At 40.5% G+C, this 25090-nt stretch overlaps 2 protein-coding genes across 7 annotated transcripts in view; both read left to right on the plus strand.

Annotated features, from left to right (window-relative positions):
• LOC118117752 (nucleoprotein TPR) overlaps positions 1–16892 on the plus strand; it is a 30241-nt gene extending 13349 nt beyond the window's left edge. For 3 of the 6 annotated variants that reach the window (XM_035170273.2, XM_035170276.2, XM_035170275.2), the window contains exons 24-55: positions 720–836; positions 1075–1278; positions 1519–1694; positions 1887–2034; positions 2373–2510; positions 3075–3206; positions 3287–3417; positions 3679–3889; positions 3997–4146; positions 4593–4706; positions 4926–5030; positions 5213–5425; positions 6018–6056; positions 6456–6632; positions 7396–7507; positions 7643–7836; positions 8130–8200; positions 8495–8694; positions 8861–9055; positions 9277–9410; positions 10335–10409; positions 10593–10817; positions 10899–11097; positions 11183–11382; positions 13087–13158; positions 13282–13373; positions 14570–14682; positions 14845–14943; positions 15042–15183; positions 15488–15585; positions 16112–16228; positions 16478–16892. In XM_035170273.2, the coding sequence (XP_035026164.2) occupies positions 720–836; positions 1075–1278; positions 1519–1694; positions 1887–2034; positions 2373–2510; positions 3075–3206; positions 3287–3417; positions 3679–3889; positions 3997–4146; positions 4593–4706; positions 4926–5030; positions 5213–5425; positions 6018–6056; positions 6456–6632; positions 7396–7507; positions 7643–7836; positions 8130–8200; positions 8495–8694; positions 8861–9055; positions 9277–9410; positions 10335–10409; positions 10593–10817; positions 10899–11097; positions 11183–11382; positions 13087–13158; positions 13282–13373; positions 14570–14682; positions 14845–14943; positions 15042–15183; positions 15488–15585; positions 16112–16228; positions 16478–16533 (4449 nt within the window). In that variant the 3' untranslated portion in view covers positions 16534–16892. The remainder of the gene's footprint in view (positions 1–719; positions 837–1074; positions 1279–1518; positions 1695–1886; positions 2035–2372; positions 2511–3074; positions 3207–3286; positions 3418–3678; positions 3890–3996; positions 4147–4592; positions 4707–4925; positions 5031–5212; positions 5426–6017; positions 6057–6455; positions 6633–7395; positions 7508–7642; positions 7837–8129; positions 8201–8494; positions 8695–8860; positions 9056–9276; positions 9411–10334; positions 10410–10592; positions 10818–10898; positions 11098–11182; positions 11383–13086; positions 13159–13281; positions 13374–14569; positions 14683–14844; positions 14944–15041; positions 15184–15487; positions 15586–16111; positions 16229–16477) is intronic. The other 3 variants (XM_035170274.2, XM_035170277.2, XM_035170278.2) reach the window with 3 other exon arrangements.
• A 1073-nt stretch (positions 16893–17965) lies between these two features.
• Positions 17966–23442, plus strand: LOC118117761 (dual specificity protein phosphatase 12). Its single transcript, XM_047342075.1, has 8 exons — positions 17966–18138; positions 18773–19037; positions 19812–19925; positions 20268–20386; positions 20578–20665; positions 21302–21393; positions 22697–22776; positions 22964–23442. Exons 2-8 carry the CDS (start codon positions 18775–18777, stop codon positions 23105–23107), a joined length of 900 nt encoding a protein of 299 aa, XP_047198031.1. The 5' UTR covers positions 17966–18138; positions 18773–18774; the 3' UTR covers positions 23108–23442.
• Positions 23443–25090: the final 1648 nt, after the last annotated feature.

Below are 25090 nucleotides of genomic sequence, written 5' to 3' on the forward strand. Positions count from 1 at the left end.
TATCAAATCACCTAATAATGAATTAGTTAAAGAAACTTTATGACTATTGATTGACGGCTAAGTAGCAATTCCTGCACTGTCCCTTCAGCCAGTACAGTGTAGAGCACAGACTAGGCCCCGTACACCTGGTATTATCATCTGGCCTGAGAGATCCGGTCACAAGAGGCCAGCGCTAAGTATTTGTGTTCACACCTGGCATTTAAATGCCTCACTTCCCCACTCTTCATGCAAATTAACACGTATGTCATTTGTGTTAGTTAAGACCAAACAATGTTGTTTTGAGCCAGTCTGAGTTTACAGATCTGTCTGATGTCACTTTTTGTTTGTGCCTGTGTTGGCATGAGAGAGAGAGGAGTCAGGAGGTGCTGAATGATTCTCTAGCGACTGCAAGATTTCACCAATTTAAGAAAAGTATCAGTCATGGTGTCGTGGTCCGTGTTGGTATTTTGTCCAAGGCCACAAACAAATCAGCGTGTGGGCACAGATAAGAGGAAAAAATGAGTTCAGTTCATAGTGAGACTGTAGCGGGTCAGAGGGCATCAGCTGAGTAGTCTGTCCTTCATATGTGACCAAGAACGCATTCACACTGCTAAAAGAATGTGGACACATGGCCCAGACCACCTTCGAATATGGTCTGGTGCGATCCGATCACACCTGTACTTAGAGCTGGTGTAAGGGGCCAGAGTGTCTATACATATTTTCCTTGCTGTCTTGTCCAGGTGTGTGAGCTGCAGCGCAATCTGAAGACCAGTCAGATGGAACAGCAGGACGCGCTGGAGAGAGCAGCTGCTTCTCTTACACAGGAGCAGAAGGCCACACAAGACAGTCTGCTGCAGGTTCATGAACACACGTGCACGCACGCAGGCACACACACACACACACAGTTACTCTGCTTAAAGGTCCCATTTTATGTATTTGTATTGTCCTCAGTTTTTAACAGAGCATCATATTTGACATGCTGTGTTAACCTGTGTGGGATTTAAAAAATCAAACACACAGTTTTTTTCATAACAGATCTCTTCTAACTGTCTTTGACTCTGTCAGTCACTCAGCTGTTCTCTGTCCTTCTTTCAGACTAAGCTTGCTAGTGAGGCGCAGTCCAAGTATGAGCGGGAGTTGATGCTTCATGCTGCTGATGTGGAGGCTCTGCAGGAGCTCAAGAAAAGAATTCAACAAGACGTGGCACAGAAGAGGGAGTTAGAGGAGCAAATAAACAAGACGTCCTCCCTCCTGCAGGAGAAAACTGCTGCATTGAACACACTGGAGAAACAGCTGAAGGTATGTTGATGAACCCAAGAGAGTTGAGAGAGAAAAAGATGTACAGGCATCCCTGTGTCCAATCACACTGCTATTGATCAATCATATCCAGTAAATAAAATTGTATGTACTTAGAATTTTTAATTAAAACTTCAAGTTCTACATAAAGTTTGTCAGATTGTGATTAATGTAGGAACAATCATAATTTAGAAGATTGTGTTTGTAATCTAATTCGAATTATAACCTCTGACTCTTCTTCAGGATGACCTGTCTAATCAGAGTCGGCGCTGTGAGGAGCTGGGGAAGCAGAATGCTCTCTTGCACCAGCAGATGGATGACATGGCCTCCAAGAGTCGTCAGCAGCAGCAGCAGCAGCAGTTCGACCTGTCATTCAGTGAGGAAGGAAAGACCACTGAACAGATTCTAGAAATACTCAGGTGATACTGCAACACCACCGGTGACTGTGTTCTCATTAACGCCAAAGGGCTTGAGGTTGTTGACCCAAACATCATCGAATTTTGTAGAAATGAAGGCCAAAATAAGTAAACCCTTACTCTCCATAGGGATCATTACAGCTTCCATTCATTGACTTATGTGAGACTGAGTTCAAACTTCTGCTTGTCATATAGGTTTGTGCGGCAGGAGAAACAGATAGCTGTGGCTCGATGTGAGGTGTCGGAAGGAGAAACTCTTCGCTACAAACAGCGAGTGGAACACCAAGACAGAGAACTTAAGGAGCAACAGGACACCCTGAATGCTGAGAGGCAGAAAATGCAGGTAGGAAATGGAGGAATGGACGACTGGAGGATGTGTGAAAGTGAATTTAGGATGTGGCATCTGACACCTGATGTACCTGGAATTTGTTGGGCTTCTTTAAAATTGAGACTTTCTCATCTTGTGTACGGAAGTTTACAACTGAAGTAAGACATAGGTTATAGTCATAATCTACGCATTAATGTAAATATTTCCACTATTGACTGCGTGACTGTAGAAACTGTCCCTGTTTCAGGCTGTGAAGGAGGGAATTGCCTTCAGCAGGCTAGTGAGGCTGAAAAGTGCAAAAAATGGCCCAAGAGAATATTGTTGATTATAATTGGTCTGCGTCTGGTCCTCAGGCTACAGCTAAGACTCTGGTCCAGCAAGAAGAGCAACTGAAGAAGATGAGCACTATCAGTGCTCTACAAGAAAACAACAGGATGCTGAAAATGAACAGAGATAAGCTGCAGCAGGAGCTGCAACAAGCGCAGGCTAAAGTATGATCCAAGTTTTTGAATGTCCAGGTTTGTTCTGTGTGCCTGTCATTGTTAGCTCTGAATGTATGTGCAAAAAATCGCGCAAAAATAAAAAACCTGCACTACTTTAAAACACCAGTCTGATGTATACAAGAGGCTGGTGAGTTTGTGTTAGCTGCTCTGCAGGGTACAGACTTCAGTTGACTTTCACAGCATCACACCTCTATAGATAGTTATATTTCTTAATCACAAACTAAGAGCTTAGATCAATGCATAGTCTTTTATTCAGTGTCCATAGATACAATATCTAGATCTTCACTACAAGATCCCGAGTCACAACAGTCCTGCAAACTGCAGCAGGTGACCATAAACTTGCTTTTCGTGTCATTGTTTACACGGCTATCATTAATCAAGATGCCTCAATTAGAAGCTGGTTGCTCATTAAAACATCCTTTTTGTGCACATTGTAATAACAAGGTTTTCACCAAGTTAACGTTTCACACACCATGCATCTGAAAGCTGTTTTGTATCAGCCAGTGAGTCAGACTGCAGCTGCCCTCACATAATCTCTTCTCTGTCTGTCAGGTGACAAAGCTGCAGTCAGACATCAGTCCACTGCACAACTCTCTGTCTCTGCTGTCAGAAAAAAATGGCTCCCTGCAGGCTGATAGGAGGCTTCTGGAAGAAGACCTCAAACACTGGAAGGCCAAAGCACAGGTAATGTGTGGTGTGTGTGTGTTTGTCTCTGTGTGATGTGAAACTTTTTTACTTACACTTGACTGTGTGTCCCTCTGCAGCTGCTGGCCAGCCAACGGAAAGATGGAGATGTTGAGGAGAAACAAAAACTGACCAATGAGAGAGAAGCTCAGCAGAGACGCATCGCACAGCTCGCTGAAGAGACAGCCAAGCTGAAGACTGAACTGGCCAGGTGAAACATACACATCAGCCTAGATCCAACCTAAAGCTTTTGAAAATACAGGGGAATCAATCACCATTCACCTCTTTTGAACTAAATAACTTACAGTGAAATTTATCTGGTTGTAACAATAACTTAAACATTTGTAGGCATAGCTCTAGCAGTACATTGATAAAGTGGATTGTGGGAAAATGAAACCATGTGGAAATGTGCAAAGCCTTTACAAATGCATCCTAACATGTAACCTAACTCAAAGTATTATGTGGGATTCAGATCCAGTGCCAGCAGTAACTCAACTCAGTCTCAGCTGCAAGGCCTCAGAGACTCTGTGGCCCAACAGATATCAGAGAAAGAAACTCTGAAGAAAGACCTGGAAACAAAAAGAACTGAGATCCTGGAGAAGAACAAGACCATCACCCAGGTGAAGAAGATTGGACGACGCTACAAGACGCAGTATGATGAGCTCAAAGTCCAACATGACAAGGTTGGAATATGGTTTGGATCAAGGCTTTAGTTAACAGCCAGATGAGAGTGGACATGAATAAGAAAACTGAAAATCTTTGCGTCTATGTGTGAATGTCTGTGTTCCAGCTGGTTGCGGAAACAGCATCTAAAGCAGGGAGTGAGGCAGCTCCTAGTCAGGAGGTGCAGCAGGAGCTGGCCAAAGCCCAGGAGGAGCGCAACAAGGCCAGAGAGGAGCTGAAAACACTGAAAGAAGATGTGCAGAAGAAACAGCAAGAGGTGAGCAGGAAGATAGACCTTTTTTAGCCCAACATAGAATCATAGAGCACCCTGATTTTTTGCAGTTGCAGCGACCACATCCATCAAATAATGTAATTTATTGTCTTTCCTAGTTAAAATACAGTAAAGGCCATTTTACAATTCAGATCTAAGATGAAAGTTGGCAGTCGTGAGAGAAACAATATCTTTGGCTGCCAAATTTATTCACATCAAAGCAGCAAAACTCACCCTGCATTTATAGCACTATTGGTCATCCAAAAAAAACAATAGATACTGTACTTATGATCTGACACAGATAAAAAAGGTTTTAAATTATCCAGCTAGCAGACTGGGACGTAAATTAAAAAACACAAATTTCAGTGGTCTGCTTACGTACATACATTTCTTCAGTCCTTTAAAGTTTAAACCAGAGTATGGGTTAAGTCCAAAAAACATTTTGTGTCCAGACCCACAAGGCCCTGCAAGAGCTGGAGGAGGCGCAAAAGGAAAACCAGAAGACCAAGGAAAAGTCCCAGGAGGTTCAAAACCAGATTACAAAGAACCAGAACCAACTCACACAAGTACTGACTTAGTCTGTATTTGATTTTTTTCAAGTTGTGATGAGATACGTTGTTGAGTTTTTGTTGAAACCAGGGGAGAAGCTTTCAATTGAAAACAGAATAATAGGGACTGACTGAGAGCAAATGGCGAATTTAGGTAGCATTTCAAGTGAAGCCACTTTCTGAGATTAATAAATTAGAAACATTTGAATTATTTTTGTCTCCTCTTTGCTTTTATAGTTGCAGTCCCAGTTGTCGCAGACCCAGTCTCAGCTGCAGCAGAATCAGAACCAGCTGACCCAGAGTCAGAAAGAGCTTCAACAAGCCAAGACCCACACCCAGCAGGTGAGCAGCACAGCCATCTTGTAATTTCATCTTGTATAATTATACACACTGTCTTGCTTGATACATAATTGACATTTTAATTGTTTTTATTGTTGATCCTCATTGGCATGAATGCCTGTAACTCCAGCACCAAAAGTAAAACACCCAGTAATAACTAGCCTTACTGTCTTTTAAAATCACAGGTACAAAACCAGTTAAAATCAGCTCAAACTCAAGCTCAGGCCCGTCAGAGTCAGAATCAGCTGCTCCAGAAGGAGCTCCAGCAGGGGAAAGAAGCGCTCCAGCAGAGCCTCGCCAGTCAGAAAGAGCTGCAACAGACTCATCAAACCAATCAACAAAGCCACAACCAGGAAGTTGGCAATCTCAAGACCACTCTAAGCCAATCAGAGGGCAAGGTGAGAACCATTCCCTCCCTGTAATAAGCCCAAAAATGTATTTTGTCAATAAGCTTTTAACTATGCGTGATGAAGAGAATGCATTATTCCTTTAATAGGAATACAGTTTTGGGTTTATCATAATCAGATTTACCCTTTTTCATTTGCAACTCAACTAGAGAAAAATATGTTGTTTGAATCAGACCGTTGTTGGTCGTTTTGTTAATATTGTTTAGATTTTATAGATGAAACTCAATTAATAATACCTAAAGATGTTTTTGATGTACCTTGATATGTTTTTTTTAACATCTTAAATAAAGACTTTGATTCGAGGCAAAGTTTTCAGGGATGTAAGATTTATTTGTTTTGGCTTCTTCAGATCTTGAGAGGAAAAAAGTAGCTCAGTAGCTAGTAGTAGTACTCGCAAAGCTGAAGCTGATGGAATTTCATTACTTTTGCGGTTTATTCCTTTCATCCCATTTCATGTTGATCTAAAGTGGTAAACTGAAGGACCCATATTGTCTACATAATATTTAAAAAATTTTGAAATATTTCTGTTAAAATGTTATATTTATTTTGTACAGTTTCTAAATTTGTGCTCCCCTCCAACCAGGCGACTGAACTCCAGGGACAGCTGGACAGTCTGCAGAAGGTTGGGAAAAACTTAAATCTTTGTTTGTTTTAGCTAGAATAAGCAATGTACAGCTACTGTGGTATGATGTATGATCATGTGTTAATAAGAACTTGAGCAAATTTAGTTTTTTCCTTATAAAAATTATGTAATTACATATAACATGGCTTTTAGTAATGTCAATGTACATATGAAAAGGCTGTGAGTTAATAGTTTAACATTGCTATTCACATAGAATTATTTATTTATATATATATATACATACATACAATCTGTACTTCCTTATTTTTTCTTAAATCAATTTTCTCCATATTTCCTCCTACTCCTCTACCTTCCCCTCATTCTCTTTTTATTGTTCCATCCTTGCCCTTGTGCTTTCACAAAATGTGTTTGCCCTACCTTAATATTCCTCTGTACCAGACTGTTGGTGAGCGTGAAGCAGACATCAAGCGTCTGCAGGAGCAGCTGAATGAAGCTAACCAGGCCAATGAAGCTAGTCAAGCCACACAGGCCAAAAGTTTCCAGGCCAGTGATGCTAACACAGCTGGTGACACCAACAAGGCTCAACAAGAGGAGGTTGCTAAACTCAGACAAGAGGTACCTTTAAAAGTTATCTTATACTCATACTTATCTGCTAAAGACATTGTAGATTTAATTTGACCTCAATAACATTAAAGGTTCAGTGTATATAATTTGTATTATTTAGTATTCACTGACATCTAGTGGTGAAGTTTCATGTTGCAGCTGAATACCCCTCACCTCATCTCCCCTTCCAAACATGGAAGAGAACCTATGGAAACCTTCAGTTGTCATAAAAACTATAAAGGTGTTTACTTTGTCCAGTTTGGGCTACTGTATAAAACATGTCAGCCTCTGTAGAGAGGACCCTCTCCTGATGTAAATATAAAGTCTTTAAATATAAAGGGCCCATTCTAGGGTAAAAAAAAACCAATTCTTATCATTTAGATGAAACACACCAATGAAAACAGCACTAGGAATATTTTATATATTCAATTTCTTCCAATAGATCCCTTTCACCTCAATCTTACATACTGCACCTTTAACTAAGATAAATGCCAAGTGATTTGTGGGTTTGTATTTTGAAGCAGATTGAAGTTAAGATGGTGGTGGAAAAATACATTATTTGTAAACCAGTTTACAGAACAAAAACAATGTTATTAAGTCTGATAACAGACCAATAAGGCTGGCTGTGTATCCATAGCCTATGACAAACTAATAAACAAATTGGATAAATAAAGTTTTTCATGTATTTTTGCCGTATCAAGCCCTAGTAATGTTATTCACCACTTTGAAAGCCCTTTAATAGCAGCACTGATAATGTTATATTTTTTTCCTACAGCTTTTGGACTGTAAGAACAAAGAGGAGCAGCTGAGACAGCAGATTTCTGATAAAGAAGAAAAGACCAAGAAGGCCTTCATGGGAGCTAAGACCAAAATCAGCCAGCTCATCAGTCAGTTTCACCTGCACTTGCACAGTCACTGACATTGAATTGAAAACATGCAGACAACAAACAAGTACTAAGAAGCTAATCTGTTTGACTGGTTTAGGAGTGATTTGGATTTGTTTCCTCTGCATGTACCTTTAGGTGCCAAAGAGCAGCTCAGTAAGGAGACAGAAGAACTGAAACAGAACAAGGAGGAGCTGGAGGGGAGAGTAAACGCCCTCAAGTCTCAGTACGAAGGTCGACTTCTTCGCCTGGACAGAGAGCTGAGAGAACTGAGGGAGACACAGTCACAGTCTGAGCCCAGAGAGGAGCCACATGACCAGAGTGGCTCTAAGGTACATGCATCACGGTGCATGGGTAGTGTGTGCCAGAAAGTCATTTCTTCTGCTGCACTGTGTTGTTACAGGCCCACATTTTTTAACTCGACATGAGTGGCATCAATTGTACCACAGCCAAGAACCTGCAAACAGGTCCGTCCCTGTAGACATCTCTGCATTGTCACAGTTGGCTCACGCATGCAATTTTTTTAAATGCATGGTGCTGATGAGTAGTCATTCGAATTAGTCTTCTGTGTCATATTTGTGTTGTGGGTGTTTTTCAGTCATTACCTTTTTGTATCTGTACTTAGGTGGTGGATCAGCCGAGATCCACAGACCAGAGACAGATATCTTTGAAGAGTCCAGCCCAAGACAGAGGAGGGTAACTAATGGAGAGACACACACACACACACACACACACACACACACACACACACACACACACACACACACACACACACACACACACACACACACACACACACACACACACACACACACACACAAACACAAACTTCAGTCTGTTTTGAATGATGTAAATAGGCTTTTTCATGGTTACTTTAAATAGCACTTCTCATATTTTATTCAGTGATTGTAACGAGCCAGAAACCCAATTCATGTATTGAACAAACACAAAAAATGAATTGTGATATTAACTTCACTGTTTCTCCATCAGCTCTAGTCTGTCTGATCCTCCCACTGCTAACATCCGCCCAACCCCAAGTACTCCATCTCCTAGCAACAAGCCCAGCCCCTCCCCTGGCAGCAAGGCCACACCCCGGGCCAGTATCCGGCCTATGGTTACCCCGGCAACTATCCCAATCCCGACACCTACCGCCACCGTCATGCCAACCACACAAACTGACAGTCAAGAGGGTGAGAGAAAGACTAAATATAGTATAACTTTACTTGCACTGCACTTTTCAAACATAGTTACAAAGTGCTTTACAGAACAAGATAAAATACACAGTCTTGATAGAAAACAATATCAGTTGTGAAATTATGTGTGTGATGTGACTGACTGTATTGTTTGTCTATATAGTGCAAATTAGCACAGGAGTCTGTGTACACTCCACCACCTCCAGTCTGGTGAGCGCACCCACCTCCATAACTCAACCAACCAGCTTACAAGCCACAGCTTTTGTTCAGCCCACCCAGCAGCAGGCAGCCAGTCAGGAAGCAGGGTCCAGCATGGACACAGAGCGACCATCCACGTCCTCTTCTGTGATTGGTGCAGGTAAGGAGAACCGTGTCCCAAACCCATCAGACCAAAAGTCACTGCATTCAAAATGTCAAAGTTTTGAAATCTGGCTTTTCTGCCTCCCACTGAATGTATGCTTCGAGTAAACGTTGAAGGCTCTGATCACAAAGTCGATGTCTGGCTGACTTGATAACAACTACAGTAATACACTGTGCTAACTGATATCCTCTGTGTATGTGTGTTTGGTGTGACCAAAGCAGGTTCAAAGCGAGCCAGAGAGGAGGAGGAGGAGGAGGAGCAGGAGGAGGAAGAAGAGGAGAGCAGACCGGAGAGTTCCCACACATCACCGACCACTAAAAAACTACGACTAAAACCATCATTAGCACTGGAGGTAAACACAAATACAAAGAGGGGAAAGTCAACCAATTGCATTCTCAAAGGCTTCTTCATTCATGGCTTTCAATTCCCTAATGTATTGAAGGCTGCATGAATAGGTTGCAGGTTGCCAACTCGTTATGTTATCTAATGCATCGTTTCTCTCCTGTTCATTTTCTCCTGCAATTACAACTAAAACATTGCAAAAATTAAAGTAAGCAAATCAATGAAAAGGGCTCTAATTGGCTGCTCTCGGCCACCTAACCAACATGGATGTAAGCTGTGCTTAATCTTTGCATAAATGTCCATATTTTAAATCCACTTGGACCTTTATCCCCGTCTGCCAGCTCTCCTGTCAGCTGCACAGTTCTGGGGGAGCTGAAAGACAGAAGCTGGGAATTTTATTTTTTACCAGATTTTCATATTAGAAAGTTTATTAAAATACATATTTTCTCACATATATTTATGTCTCACACATTACTTTGGCTCCACCTTTGAATACAACTGAGCGCCTTCATCTCAATCTTATATACAGTAGTTCATAAATTCACAATAAATAGACAACAGGAGATTGGCATGACTTCAACAGGCCTGACTGACAGAGTTCCACTGTGATGGTCGTGCCTCAGGCAGGTTCTCCAGGGACGTTCTTGCCCAGTTACTCAGTTTGTGCGAGTTAATTCAGAGAGTCCATATCGCAATTGTTGATACAACTGTTCTCCACTGAACGCAGATCAGAGCTTTAGTAATATTTTTAGACCCTCGCTTTGACCCATGATCCACCCTTGTAGTCCAATTTTTATCACAGAGGTCTACAGAGAGTTGTTTGGACTTGTGGTGGCTTTTTTAACAGTTTGTTTGGCAATCATCACTGTTTTTGTCATTAATTTGATTTATTTCTACATATTGAATTACAGCTGTGTAACGTTTTGTGTTTCAGATGGAAGGTGATGAGGAGATGGAAGGAGAACTGAGGGATGAGGGGGAACAACAGGATTCACCAGATGACAGTCAGGTCAGACACTAATGGATCAACAAATATACTGTTTTCCATTGCACTGTTGAAATAGAAATGTAATAGTTAATGTAGAGTTTGACTAGCGTGGATCCAAAAGAAAAAGTCTGAAATGATGATGGGTTTTAATACTAGCTACAGTGTTCTAAAGAACCTAATGATGGGTGTTTATTTGTTGTGCAGGAGCTTCCAGAAGAGGGTTTCCCCATTTTAGCTGAAGATGAGGAGGACATTGAAGAAGAAGGCGTGTCCCAGTCTGTCCCCTCTTACCAAATGTCGTCTCAGGGCTCCACTATAATCCGAGATGTCATTGTGATCGACACAGACAGTGAAAGCCGAGAGAGCAAAGATGGGGAGGAGAAGCAGGAGGACGAAGAGGAAGAGGAGGAGGAGGAGGAAGGAGATGAGGTGCTGCCTTCTTACTTGCCAAAATGTTTTCATCCTATATCCATTGTCAGTAAATAACCAAGCATTCTGTGGCTGCCTCAGTATAAGGAGGAAGAGGAGGATGATGAAGATGAGGATGATGCTGGTGATGGTGAGATGAGGGGAGGAGATGAAAGTAATGAGAGGAGCGGGGCTGAAGATGAGGGAGAGGAGGAAGATCCATCAGAAGCCACCAACGCTGAGGAGGATGTGGGTGGAGCGTCGTCAGACTCCCAGCATGCCTCTGAGCCGCCGCAGAGCAGTAAGTACCACATGTAGTTTGTGGATTTAATTTAATCTTCCTTCATTTTGAAATAAGCTTATGTGAGTCTCTCGTTATCTTCCAGGTGAAGGCAGCAGCAGCGCCACATCAGAGTCTGACCCTGTCCGAGACCTTGTACACCTCCCCCCAACTTCCTCCTCTATATCCTCACCCTCCTCCTCCCTTACACCCCGCTTGCCACACCCCCGTAGGCCCACACACTCCCTCCCACCAAGGCTTTACATCCAACCTCCGGCTCCAGAGCTGGGACCCCCACACATGCAGGTACACACAAGCACCAATAGTTCGATCTAAACAAACAAAATTACCTGTCTTCATGCTACAGCTCAAACAGATGTGATATTATAATAATAATAATAATAATAATAATATTAATACCAAAGTACTTAACAAACAGAAAAACAGAAAAATTAGATACACAAAGATAAAATCCATTTTATAAAAATGAGTCTTTATAGGAGGACACTGAGGTAGCTTGTCTTATTCTCAGTGGAAGGTTATTCCAGTCTGTTTCATGCGTTAACGTGGGAACCAAGACCAACAGCTGATCTGCGGATCTGAGAGTACAAGCAGGTGTGTACTGGTTTAGAAGGTCAGAGGGGGCAAGGCGACTAAGAGATTTTAAAACTGAATCAAAGACTACTCGTGGCCTCAGGGTTGAGTGCAGACCCTGTGTTGCTAAGGACTCAATTACATCATCACTGGGTTTTTTGTCCAAACATCAAAACTTTGGTTTTATCATTGTTCAAGATATCCAGGACATCCAGGACCTTATGTTTGCAACGGCTGTGAGTGAAGCTCACATGACCCAGTAGTAACATGTATATATCGAAAACAGAGAGGACCAAGAACAGATCCTTCATATAACCAGAAGTTTGACACTTAAACCATTGAGATTAACTGTGACTGTACCAACTTTTGTAAAGGTTACACTTAAATATGTAAGTGTAACCTTTACACTTTAGTACTGAACCCTTGAGGTGATGCATAAAAAACTTTCAAAATTGTATGTTCTCGATTTCATATTATTTTTGGGTGACACTCACTTAACAAAATATATTTTTCTCTCAAATTTAAGTGTCCCTCAGTGTTTGAAGTAATGACACATATATGAGTTTCAATATATTGAACACACACTGTGATCATTAGAGTTAATAACAGCAAAATATGGCAGCGGATGGTGAAAGTGAAAACACGTGTTAATGTATGAGGACAACAGGGAGGGGGTTTAGTGGCAGTGGACTAAAAAAAAACACACCTTTGAAAGACATAAGGGTTTATCCTGAAGACAACTGCATCATTCCATGATTTGTCTGAAGGTGGAATCTCTGCTTTACAGAGGACAGCACATCAATCAGCTTTAGATCAAGACTTATCCTGTCGCAATTATGGAATGATTAATAATCTCAAATAATTCATTACCACTGCTGTCCCATGTGCATGAAAATGCCCATTCTTCAGTAACACAAGCATAATTGGAAAGCTTTGCTAAAAATGGAACTCATAACATAAAGATGTGAAACTCAACATGAACAGAAAGGGGATGGTGATTTTAGAGAGGTTTGTTGCGTGTCCTCCTTCACCAAGTAAAAGCCACACAAATTGTGGCTTTACACTGTGATTGTAAATCATTCTATCTGGACTGCAGGGAGAGAGCATTTGTTGCATTATTCTTTGTGAGTTTGTTTGGGCTGAGATAGAGTGAGAGGCAGAGGCTAAAAGTGTGTGTGTCAGGCCAAAAAACAATATTTAATCAAGATCACGAATTAAGTCATTCTTGAGCAAGAATCATAAGTCCCACAACAGATGTTTTCCCCTCTAACAACTCTTGTAAGTAATAAACTTTTGGATTTTTTTTACATCAAAAAAGGAAACAAATAAAAACATGGAATCTGGGTCATTGCTCTGAAAAAATACTTTAAAATATTGTAGAAAATTTAACTATGATGTTGTGTCTTCATTCATCAGAGACAGTCCTCTCAGCTCCGTAGAACATCAGTAGGACGTGGACTTCAACTCACCCCTGGAATCGGCAGTACAGTAAGAAATCTAGTATATACTCAGGAATTTAATGAAATTTGATTTATTATGTTTATCTCTTTTTATTACGTTGTTGTACCAGGTAAATATTGAAGCTGAGACTTTGTGTTTATATTGTTGCAGCAACATTTCTTTGATGACGACGACAGAATGGTTCCCAGTACTCCCACTCTGGTGGTCCCACACCGCACTGATGGCTTTGCTGAGGCTATACAGTAAGATCCACACAGTGTGAGATTATTCAGTCAGACCACACAGTGAAATACATAACATCCATAAATCTAATGATTGCTCAAGACCTACAATGTCAGATGAGAATGTTTACAATGGTTTACTCAGCAGGAATTTAACAACCTGCATTATATGTTTTTACTGATTTTAAATCCTAGAATCCCTGCATTTTTAAAAAGAGCAAAGTGAAACCCATCTAGCTTTTATTTGTTCATACATCCAAATGTTTTGTTCACAATATTTACACAAAATACTTCAGCAGTCCAAAGAATAAGAAAAAAACCAAGACGAAAAAATTTTCCAAATCAGGTTCTTGCATATTTTTTTGGGTGGGGGAGGAAAATAAAAAATTGTGAAAATAATGAACAGAAAATATGATCATTTCAGGATTTCTGTTGTGTGTATATTTGACAATGGTAAATAATAAAATGGTCTGTATTGATATAGCGCTTTTCTAGTCTTGATGACCACTAAAAGCGCATTTCACCCATTCACACACACATTGTGCAGCACTTTCTCTATCACATTACTCCCACACTGCTGCCACAGCTACCAGGGTTAATTTGGGGTTCAGTATCTTGCCCAAGGACACACAGAATGGGGGGGACTGGGATCGAACCGCCGAACTTCTGTTCAGTCCTCACTCTACCTTCTGAGCCACAGCCCCCAGAACAGCTTGTGGTATTTCACCACATATTGTAAAGTTAATATATTGCTGAACAGATTTACTGTACCTCATTGTTTAAAAAATATGTTCCATTTATCCATCCATCTTGCCATTATTTTTACTATTTACTCTGTAAGGGTCACGGGGGGCTCGAGCCAATCCCAGCTGATATTTTAGAGTCTCCAGTTAACCTTAGGTGTATGTCTTTGGACTGTGGGAGGAAGTTGAAGTACCTGGAGAATACCCATGCAGAGAATATGCAAGCACATTTACCATTCATAAATTGATTTATCAACATTTCACTTAGATATGAGTAGTAGGATTAAAATCCCAGTGAAAACCTTCCCTGGTTGTTTGATGTTTTCAGCCTCACTGTGCACTAAACGCACACTATTTATCCCCTTTATGAAAAAAAACTGGGCTATGAACCTATTTAGGATGAATTCTGAATGGAAGCTTCATCAGAGCTTTGTGTCACCCCCCCCCCCCTCTGTCTTCTCTCCATCTCCTCAGTTCTCCTCAGGTAGCAGGTCTCTCTACCAGGTTTAGATTTGGTCCTCCGGAAGACCTGCTGCCTCAAACATCAGCGTCACACTCTGACCTGGGACAACTGGCCTCTCAAGGAGGTACACACACACACACACACACACACACACACACACACACACACACACACACACACACACACACACACACACACACACACACACACACACACACACACACACACACACTTGATCTACACTTTTGTTTTAATTTTTCAATTTCTTAACACTGCTGTGTTATAGGTTTGGGTATGTATGAGTCTCCTCTGTTCCTGGCTGCTCATGATGAAGATGGAGGAGGAAGGAGTGTCCCCACCACGCCTTTACAAGTGGCTGCACCAGGTAAGACAGACACACACACACACACACACACACCCTCTTTACAATATTACAGTATCAGTTTCAAATATAGATGCTACATCATGTTCCCTGACTCTCAGTGACAGTCTTCACCGAGTCGCTGCCTTCAGACAGTGGTGACAACATGGCCTCACAGTCTGTTCCCATGGTCACAGCCTCCACGGGGATGGCTTCCGCTGCAGATGATATAGATGAGGTGTTCGTGGAGCAAGAAGCAGAGGGGTGAGCAACTTATGAGCGGTCAGGCCAGAGATGTCCTTATTAAACCATTGAGACTGACATCATAGAATTTATCTGAAAAATAAATCTGTGATTTTAAGACTAAAGAAACAACAATGTAACAAAGAGGTGTGCGATCACTGATTAGGAGATTGTGTTTTGTGAAAGTAAGTGACAAATGCATTAATTATCCTCATGGTCAGGTGGATTAAAGGTTAAATATTTGGTGCTGTCAAACTGAATTCTGAACGTTTGATTCCAGACGAAGATTATTTTTCATCTAATCCTGTTTGTTTGTTGTCTGTAGACCTGGTATTGAGTCGTCTTTGGAAAGCCAGACAGACATGGAGTCAACAGGGCAGCAGAGTGATGATGCATCACTGCCATCTACCAGCCAAGACCCCGGTAAATTCTTCAGTTTCGTGCCTCTAAATTTAAAACCAACCACTTGAATAACTTTATAAATCAATCTTTTCCTGCCAGTGTAATAAACTTCAGTGGCCATGGTCACAGGACTGTGTTGCCTTTTTCAAACTCTACCCTGTTTCATTTAGTGTCAAATGGACTTGACTGAAAAGGGGCCATAACTAATGATCCTTTTCATCATCAGTTAATCTGGATAATTTCTCAATCAATCATACCCATAAAACTTCAGGAAGTTGTAAAACATTACTGTTATCCAGGTTATTATATAACACAAAAAGTAGCCAACTATTATGTTGATATGATCTTAGACCTCCATCATCCTTCTAGGTTTCTTCAGGAAGTCTTTCCATATGCAGGGATCTCACAATAAATGTCTGCACCTTTCTGATGCCCTCACACTTTTCCTGCTTTTAGATTGAAAATCTTTTTCTATGTTTTCACAGTTTGTCTTGGTCATGCTTGTGTCATATCCAGTCTCATCTCTCATGTCCGGCTTTGTTCGTAGACACCAGCAGTGTTACTCAGCGGCGTATGATGAGCAGCCAATCCCTGATCAGCAGCCTGTCAGGCAGAGGAACCAGAGGAGGGAGGGGGGAAGCCAGGATGTTCCTCAGCCGCAGAGGTAAGACACACAAACGGTCCTGGACGACTGGACTTCAAACATCTCTGAAAAGCTTGATGATCACTGATTCGACACTTAAGCATCTAGAGTAGTCTGTAGTCACTCAGAATGTGATGACGTTGTTTATTGTAGTGCAATAAGCAGAAAGCAGCATTATAGACATTGTAGGAATAATATCATGAGTAGAAATAATGTGGATTTAAATTGCTCTTCTCCATTTATTAACTGTTTGCTTCTGTTTCTTTGCAGGGACTTACTCTCGTGGAGGAAGGGGAGGAGCCATGGGCAGAGGAGGCATTGCCTAATGATGATGTCAGCAGCCTCAGTAATCTCATCCAATGAGGAAATGAAAAGTGGCCTAATTCCCAGATTTATAATTTTGTTTATCTTAAATCATTTGCTACATTAATAAATGTTGTGTCCTATCAGAATCAGCAAACACTCTAGTACTCAGAGACATGACAGCTTCCTTCATGTGTGTATATGATCCTCTCTCTGATATGAGGTCATATTGTTGGTGAAATACAGAATTTTTAATTGTGTTTTGATATTTTTGTTTTTATGTGTATTCCTTAATGCAGCTTTTGTCTTCTGATGTTACTTCCTCCATTTGTTCTATCAGGGCTGTTAATACACTTTAAATAATAAAGTTGAATATTGAGTAGCAGTGATACTGGTTCAAGTCATTAGTCATGAAAGAATGTGAGGATTTGCTGCTTTTATCAGTTTTATATTCTTGTTAATTGATTCTCTTGGTTGCTAGACCGAAACACATCTTTAAGATGTTGGCTTGGGTAATGGGAAATTGTGATGAAGATTTTTTGCTATTTTATAGACTAAAATATATTTTAAAATTTTTAATTAATTGATGGAGAGTGTCTTGTGTGTTTTACCCACAACACAACAGGCAAGAAAAGTTTTATAAATGTTTATTTTACAGTAGAAGTTACTTCTTGCACTAATGAGCCAAAACAGTATGACCACTCAGAGATGAAGCAAGTAATATTATCTCACAACAGCCTATGTTAAGGTCTTGGATTTATTGAAATGGAGGTAAACAGTTGGTTCCTTCTCTGTTGTAAAGTTACGATGGCGCTGTTGATGACAATGTTCAGAGTATTTTGGCAGCTGGATGGTGATTAAATGGTGTAGATGGTGTTTGGTTACAAAAAAATGCACATGTACACAAAAAAACTAAATGTACAAGCAAAAATTGCAACTTATCAACTTTAACCCAGTAGCTTTAGAGCTGAAGCTTGTTTTTCAAGTGTTTTCTACTAGAATTTCAGGTTAATTAGGTATATTTCAACATTTTCGTCTATTTCTTAGAGAATAATTAATAGATCTTGATGCAAATTCAAAATGGCACTAAAAAATCCCATTCCCATCAGAAGGAAACTTTTTAACTATAACAGCTAGAAATGCATAGTTACACATAGTTACAGTTGTAAAAGAATATACATCTGTATATATATATATATATTTATATATTCACCCTGTACAACAACTCTCCATTCATTTATGCCGCAGCAGCTCTGTATCTGATATCTAAATATTACAGGGACTCATCTTTTTATTCACAGACTGGAGCGCCATCTATTAGCATGTCAACTGTTATAGAATGTGATTTAAACATTTGCAGAAGCAGAAAATACCATTAAGCTCCACAATATGCTGTAAAACTGGTAATGAGGGAAACTGTTATAAAAGGAGGGAACGACGTCCGCACGGTTTTGTTTCCGGTCGGACTTTTTACAAGACGAACCAAGTGCAACAGTGATAGACGTCTACTTTATTTTTTAATGTAGCTGTATATGCCTAGTTCACAGTTTCTTTTAAATTAGTAAATAGAATAAGTTTCACAGGAAGAGCTAAAACAACCGAGACGGAGGCTAACCTACGCTAACGAGGTGAACTAACTAGCGTTACCCTCATGGACAAGCAGCAGTGTGTTCAGTAGCAGTGCTAACTCAAGTTTAGCTAATATTAGTATTATTGCTATCCGTTTGATTTCTTTTTACCTCTTTGCTTCTTTTATTCTATTATTTTTAGTCTCTCTGTTGTTTAAAATGTCCCTGTACAGCACACTGTATTTACCTCTGTGTATGAAATGTGCTTTATAACTAGAAAGAGAGAGAAGAAGAATGAAAACATATATATATACAATAACATCAGTTAAAAATTCAAAATCAAGGGAATAAGCACTGATAATATTTTCAGTGTTTTTAAATTCCCCTGTACTGATAGAAAAAAAGGGATAATTGGGATTTTTCTCTTTCAATCTTTAACTCAAACATTTTAGAAGGAAAAATCTTTAACAAAGTTGAAACACAATCACACAATGAATCAGAAACAGACACGTAGGAAGAAAACTAGACCATCTTTCCTCTCAGGTTTGTTGTATCCAGCCTTTTAGATACATAGGAGATGTTTGTGGTCACATTTATGAAAACACAATCATGAGGGATGTGATTTATAACAAATCATCGTGTTAGCTCCTGGTAAGAACAGACAGATGTGAGCTCTCTGTGTCTCTCTTTGCAGTCATGATCCTGGTGGACCCCAGTCTGTACATTGGCACCGCGGCCGATCTCAATGACAGGCAGGCACTGGCTGATGCCGCTGTCACTCATGTCCTGTCTGTGGACTCTGTCGACCCCACCCCTCAGCTTCCCGCTGATGGTGCCTTCTGCATGAAGTGGGTCAACGTTTTAGATGAGGTGACCTCTGACCTCCTGAGTCACCTGGACGACTGCTACCTGTTCATTCAGGAGGCTGTGGTTGGAGGTGGGACTGTCATTGTTCACTGGTAAGGGTCAGAGGTCAACGGGAAGACCTAAAGTTTGGCTCTGTTGGTTTTTCCTCAATAATGTCTTTTGTATTCCTTGATCTATTTCTAGCCAGTTTTTATGGTGACGTATGTTACCAAATATCCATAAAATATGTCCACACCACAAAGGTTTTAGGGAATTGAATTAAAATACTCCATTATAAGGAAAAGTCCTGCATTTAAAATGTACTTGTCAGAAGTATTGTCAGAAAAATGTACTTAAAATATCAAAAATAAAAGCAGTCACTTTCAGATACAGTTATGAATTAGTTTGATAAATATGAAATCCATGCTGCATGGCAGAGGTTTTCAAACAGTTTCTGGTGATGCTCAGTGAATGGAAGTGAAATAATAATACATTATCTATCGCTAGTTATCAAAAGGAGATGACATAGAACTGCCTGAATGTGTGTGATCTCGTTAAAGAAATAGTTCAGAGATACAGTAGCTTTGGGAAATTTTACTGTTTCCCCCACTTTCTCAGAGTTAGACATTTATTAAAAAAAACCTCAGACAAAAGCTTTCTCATATTATGTGAAGTCCCAAGTTTTGTCAAGCAAACAATATTTGTTTCTCTATCCAGCCAGAAATTAAGCGAAACTAGGCATGTAAACTATTGTGGGGTGAGGAGGTACCTTTTTCCAAAGTTTGTGTGAGGGGAGGCTCACAGCCTCAAACTTTGAAACCCCTGCTGTACGGTAAACAAAAAACCAACAAGGCATTTGACTGTGTGTGTGTGCGTGTGTGTCTCAGTCAGGCTGGTCGAAGTCGAAGTGCAACCATTGTGACTGCTTATCTAATGAAGAGACACCAGCTGGGCTTCATAGAGGCTTATCACAAACTGAAGAGTGTCAAACAGGATGTACAGTAAGTGTGTTTCTGTGTGTCAGCGCTTTCTCATTAATTAGCTTAAATCACTGATGTTACTTTTCCCCATTGGTGTTCTTTATTTGTAGTATTTTGTATTCTGTAACTGTTTCTTCCTATCTACACGGGCTAAAACTTTCGTCTTGACAGAGATCGTATTAGAACGTAATGGTGTTGATGTGGCCTGAAAGTTTTTCTGTTGTGGGTTTTTACACTTTCAGCCTTTAAGTGATCAAATAACTTGGGTGAAGTGAGTTTTTATGAGAGAATTGACAGAATGGTTGGACATGTCATTATTATGAGAGGCAGATGGGGACATTGACAGCTGCTGATGTATTTCAGGGTCAACAGTGGTTTTGAGGAGCAGTTGTATCTTTATGAGGCCATGAAGTGTGAAGTGGACGCCTCCAGTCCTCTGTACAAACAATACAGACTGAGCAAGATCACTGAGAAGTTCCCTGGTAAACGCACACATTACAGACAGTTTTCTTTCATCATTATTTGATTATTGATTGTGTGTGTGTGTGTGTGTGTGTGTGTGTGTGTGTGTGTGTGTGTGTGTGTGTGTGTGTGTGTGTGTGTGTGTGTGTGTGTGTGTGTGTGTGTGTGTGTGTGTGTGTGTGTGTGTGTGTGTGTGTGTGTGTGTGTGTAGAGTTGCAGCAAGTTCCCAGGGAGCTGTTTGCCGTTGACCCTGCCCACTCCAGCTCCTCTGAAGTGTCCTATCGCTGCAGGAAATGCAGGTGACAAGTGCAAAAGTTTATACAGTGGCTGAATGTGGGGAGGTTTTATAATGAAGGTGATTCATGTTGTATAGGAATATTTAAAGACCTTAAATAAGAAACTTTACTGTATTTGTCATTTTCTTCCTGAATTATGATGGTGACAACCTTTCCGTCTGCAAAGAATTGTATTATTTTACAAATAAGCTGCTTCAGATTTCATTTTGTCATCACTACAGCATTTCTCACAGAATTATTCTAATCTATGGCTGTAACGGAGGCACATGTGCATGAAGGTCACTCTCATGCGCAACAGATTCAGAGTGAAAGAGAAGTTCTCGGGTGAGAGAGAGAGCGAGAACTTCATTTATGCCACAACTGCAGCTGAAACTATGAGGTCGTCTGACTGTCTGCATGGACGGTTAAAACGTTCTTGATCATAATTCGCAATTTCATGACAGCACCAGCAAGATTTCTTAATGTCATTATGAGAAATGTAAAAAAAAAGAGATTCATTATGAAACTGTGGTGGTACAAATTAACATGTTTTGAGCTGCCACAGTCTAGATGATGAATGGAAACCACTGCAGCATGTTTAAAGGAATAATTGAACATTTTGGGAAATGCACAGCCTGACTCCAGCTCTCTCCTCTGCAGACGAACTCTGTTCCGTGGCTCCAGTATTCTCAGTCACCCAGTAGGAGAAGGAGCGACAGCCTTTGCTCACAAGAGGTTCAGTAACCTCACTGGTAAGATAATACCTGGTGATACACTCAGAGGTAGACAGACAGCATGAGGTGAAAGGGACAGGAGCACGGAGGTTGTCTGAAAACCAATCAGCAGCAGCGGTGGCTGTGATGTCATATCTGAACACACAGACACGATGCACACATTTTTGTGTTCAGTGTGAGTTTCCATGTTTAGATTTCAATTTGCAAATAAACATCCATGACTCCACTTAGAAATAGAAGAAAAAAACACACTCATGATAGCTCCAGGACTTACCTGAGAATTTGTATATGTTTAGGTTTTCTTCAAATCGTGCTGATTAGTCAACGTGCAAACAAATCTGGAGAGGGAGCTGTGGGAAGTCTACTGAATTTGGCAGTAGCTCATGGCTATGTTAACCACTACTAGAGTTGCAAGACACTTTCATCAGATGAATTATGATGTATCCTTCCCTGATTCATCACGGCCCGATCACGTCACCCTCCTCTAGAAGGAAACGAACAGTGTCAACCTCCAGCAGTGAATGCAACATGTATAACTCATTACAAGGGTTGCTTATGTCGTATATTTAAGCAGCAGTGATGTTGAAGATGATGATGAAGGAATCTCCGCGGACACCGTTCTTGTTTGTATAATAAGGTTTATTACACAGAAGTTACAGGTCAGGACAGGTACCTAGGTATACCCGGAGACGTTCTCGGCCAATGAAGAAGTCTACCTCGCCGGTGCCGGACAAGCCTTCATATAGGGAAGTTGTTTCCGCCCCGGAAATAAGATAAAATGACGTCATACATAGGGGCCTCTAATACAAAACATGCTTCCTACTTAAAGATGGAAATCCCTCTATCTAACAGGTCAAAGAGAGTTTCTCCAGGTCAAAGAGAACTTAACGAGTATCATATCGAATAATAATTAGATTCATCTGAGAGTCAGGAAACGAGGGGCCCCCTAACCATGAACATGTCATTAACGAGGGGCCCCCTAATCATGAACATGTCATTAACAATCTATGTTAGCTGAATACACCACACTTACTTTTCAGTGTTCATAGTATCTTCTGCATCTAAGCAACCCTCTGCGTTCTGTTGACCCCCACATACACAAGACCAGTGTGCATTGATCGTCATGTGATGTGCATGTTGATATGGACGGAAGTTGTTTCTGATATGCAGCTAGGACTGAGATAGTTTACATTAATGACCAAATATGACTAAATATGACAATAATATTTGAAAATTATATTGTAAATCAATGTAAGTCAGTTTTTCACTTAATGGTGTCACATGGGGAAGTTGTAATAACGAAATAAAATGTGTTGTCTAGGAGACGTCCAGTGTACATCTTACTTCATTGAACCAGTGCAGTGGATGGAACAAGCTTTAATTGGGGTGATGGATGGACAGGTACTATCTCACACTAACACACACACACACACAATCCTAAAACCAAGTCTTAACCCTGAAGAACATACTAAAATGTCCTTTGAGGCATAGATCCACAGATCCACATGTCCCAGTTGGTTTTGTGATCTGTACTGACCGTTTGCGGTTTCTCTTCTCTCTCTCCATGTGTGTGTTTTTATGTGTGTAGCTGCTGTGTCCTAAGTGTAGCTCTAAGATGGGCTCTTTCAACTGGTGTGGGGATCAGTGTTCGTGTGGCCGCTGGGTCACCCCCGCCTTCCAGCTGCACCGCAACAGAGTGGACGAGATCCGACCGCTGAACATGCAGATATAAGAGCAGGTCTTTACCCCTCAAACAGCCTGTGAAAGTGTAGAAATCATGTAGAAATGTCAAACTCTCCTCACTGCCGATCAAACCAGTCCCACATACGAGAAGATGATTAAACTAACACCTACACACAAATGAGAAAAAGAAAGCAATTAAATACAATCTGTAAATTCTAGTTTAAAAAAAAGGGACGTTTTGTACAGCTAATTTTCAAGGGCACTTTAGCCTGAAGTTTCTTAATGTCTGGTATGACATGTGAAAGTTTTGTCTGTAAATATCCCAAAAATAATATCACAAAACTGCTCTGTTTCTGTTACTGAGTAAATTCATCTGCAATGTTACACGTGTGGAGAATTATTTCAGGAACATTTATGTCAATTGCTCAATATATAATTGTGTGTGTGTGTTTGTTTGTAGGGGCATATCAATATTTCACAGAGGTCCCGTAAACATCAGCTCTCTTTTAAATATCAGTCAGTTAACATGTCCTTAGCATTTATTAGTTCTTTCTGATTTATTTTTAAATTCACATAAATCACAATGTTAGCGTAGCTTTACTGAAACTTCCTTCTAGTTATAGAGTACACAAACAGAATGTGTTTAATAATCTACTCAAAGACCGTAGTGGGAATATGAGCCTTGTCCATGACGAGTGTGCTCTCCGCTCCTAACCTAAAAAACTAAACAAGTACAGACAGAACAGTAACCATCAGCCAATTGGGACTGAAGTCCATAATGGTCCCAGTCAAGCCCCAAACTACAATGTAAATGTGAAAGTGCATAGTCTTAATGATTCAGGCATGTTGAAAAATAAATGTATAACTATTTAACATATATTTCACAAATGGCTCCAACACAGAAAATTCTAGCTCCTTCCACCTGATGGTGTAGTTTGATTCAGATCCAGGCTGAGAGAAGAACTGATGGATCCAACACAAAGATCACACAAAGATTTGTTCTGGACTGTCCTGACAGGCAGAGATTTTAAAAACAGATTATATTCTTCAAATGACAGTATTTTGTATGACTGTGGCCAATATAAACTGACGTGAACCAGTCAGAATGATTAATACTCATATTTTCACTGACTTGAGTTCAAGGATATTCATGTTTTCTAATGTTGAATCAAGGTTGGACATCCACAGGTGCAGGCTGTCTCAATCAATCAATCAAATTTTATTTGTATAGCCCATATTCCCAAATCACAGTTTGTCTCATAGGGCTTTAACATGGTGTGACATCCTCTGCCCTTAACCCTCAACAAGAGTAAGGAAAAACTACAAAAAAAACCTTCAACAGGGTAAAAAGAAGGTAGAAACCTCACAGAGAGCCACATGTGAGGATCCCTCTCCCAGGACGGACAGAAGTGCAATAGATGTCAAGTGTAAAGGAGAACATCATCAAGATAAAGGTTTTAGCAGCATTGATAAGGGTAAACATTTTGAAGCATAACTGAAGGTCAATGAATTGACGGATTATTGTCAGTAATGGTCGAGTATCTGAGGAGAAATACTATATATCAAGCAGTCCTGCTGCAATCATAGTCTATGGTCAGCAGCCAGCACGATCATGATCCACCATCAGGATCGGATGCCACTATAGTCCACAGACATTGTCCACTGCCGCCATTACGATCCACCATCAGCTGCCACCTCGATCGTGGTCCACCACCACTATCAGATGCCAACACGATACAGGATCCGCCATTATTATCATGGTCAGCCAGCACGATACAGAATCCGCTATACTGGATCCACCATTACGAACTCTGATACGCGATCCACAGATCATGATCCACGATGTGGCCACAGCTGGGGCCCTGGACATGTCTGAGTCACCAAGAGGAAAAATCAACACAAATACACAGATATGTAAAGTCATACACGTGCCAGGTTAACTCCTTCACAGACTTTTACATGGTAAAAATAAAAAGTTTATTACTTCAAAGTTCATCAGATCATAATCACTTCACTTCAGCTTAGGAAATAG

Source organism: Hippoglossus stenolepis, chromosome 11, assembly GCF_022539355.2.
Source record: "Hippoglossus stenolepis isolate QCI-W04-F060 chromosome 11, HSTE1.2, whole genome shotgun sequence".
NCBI lineage: Eukaryota > Metazoa > Chordata > Actinopteri > Pleuronectiformes > Pleuronectidae > Hippoglossus > Hippoglossus stenolepis.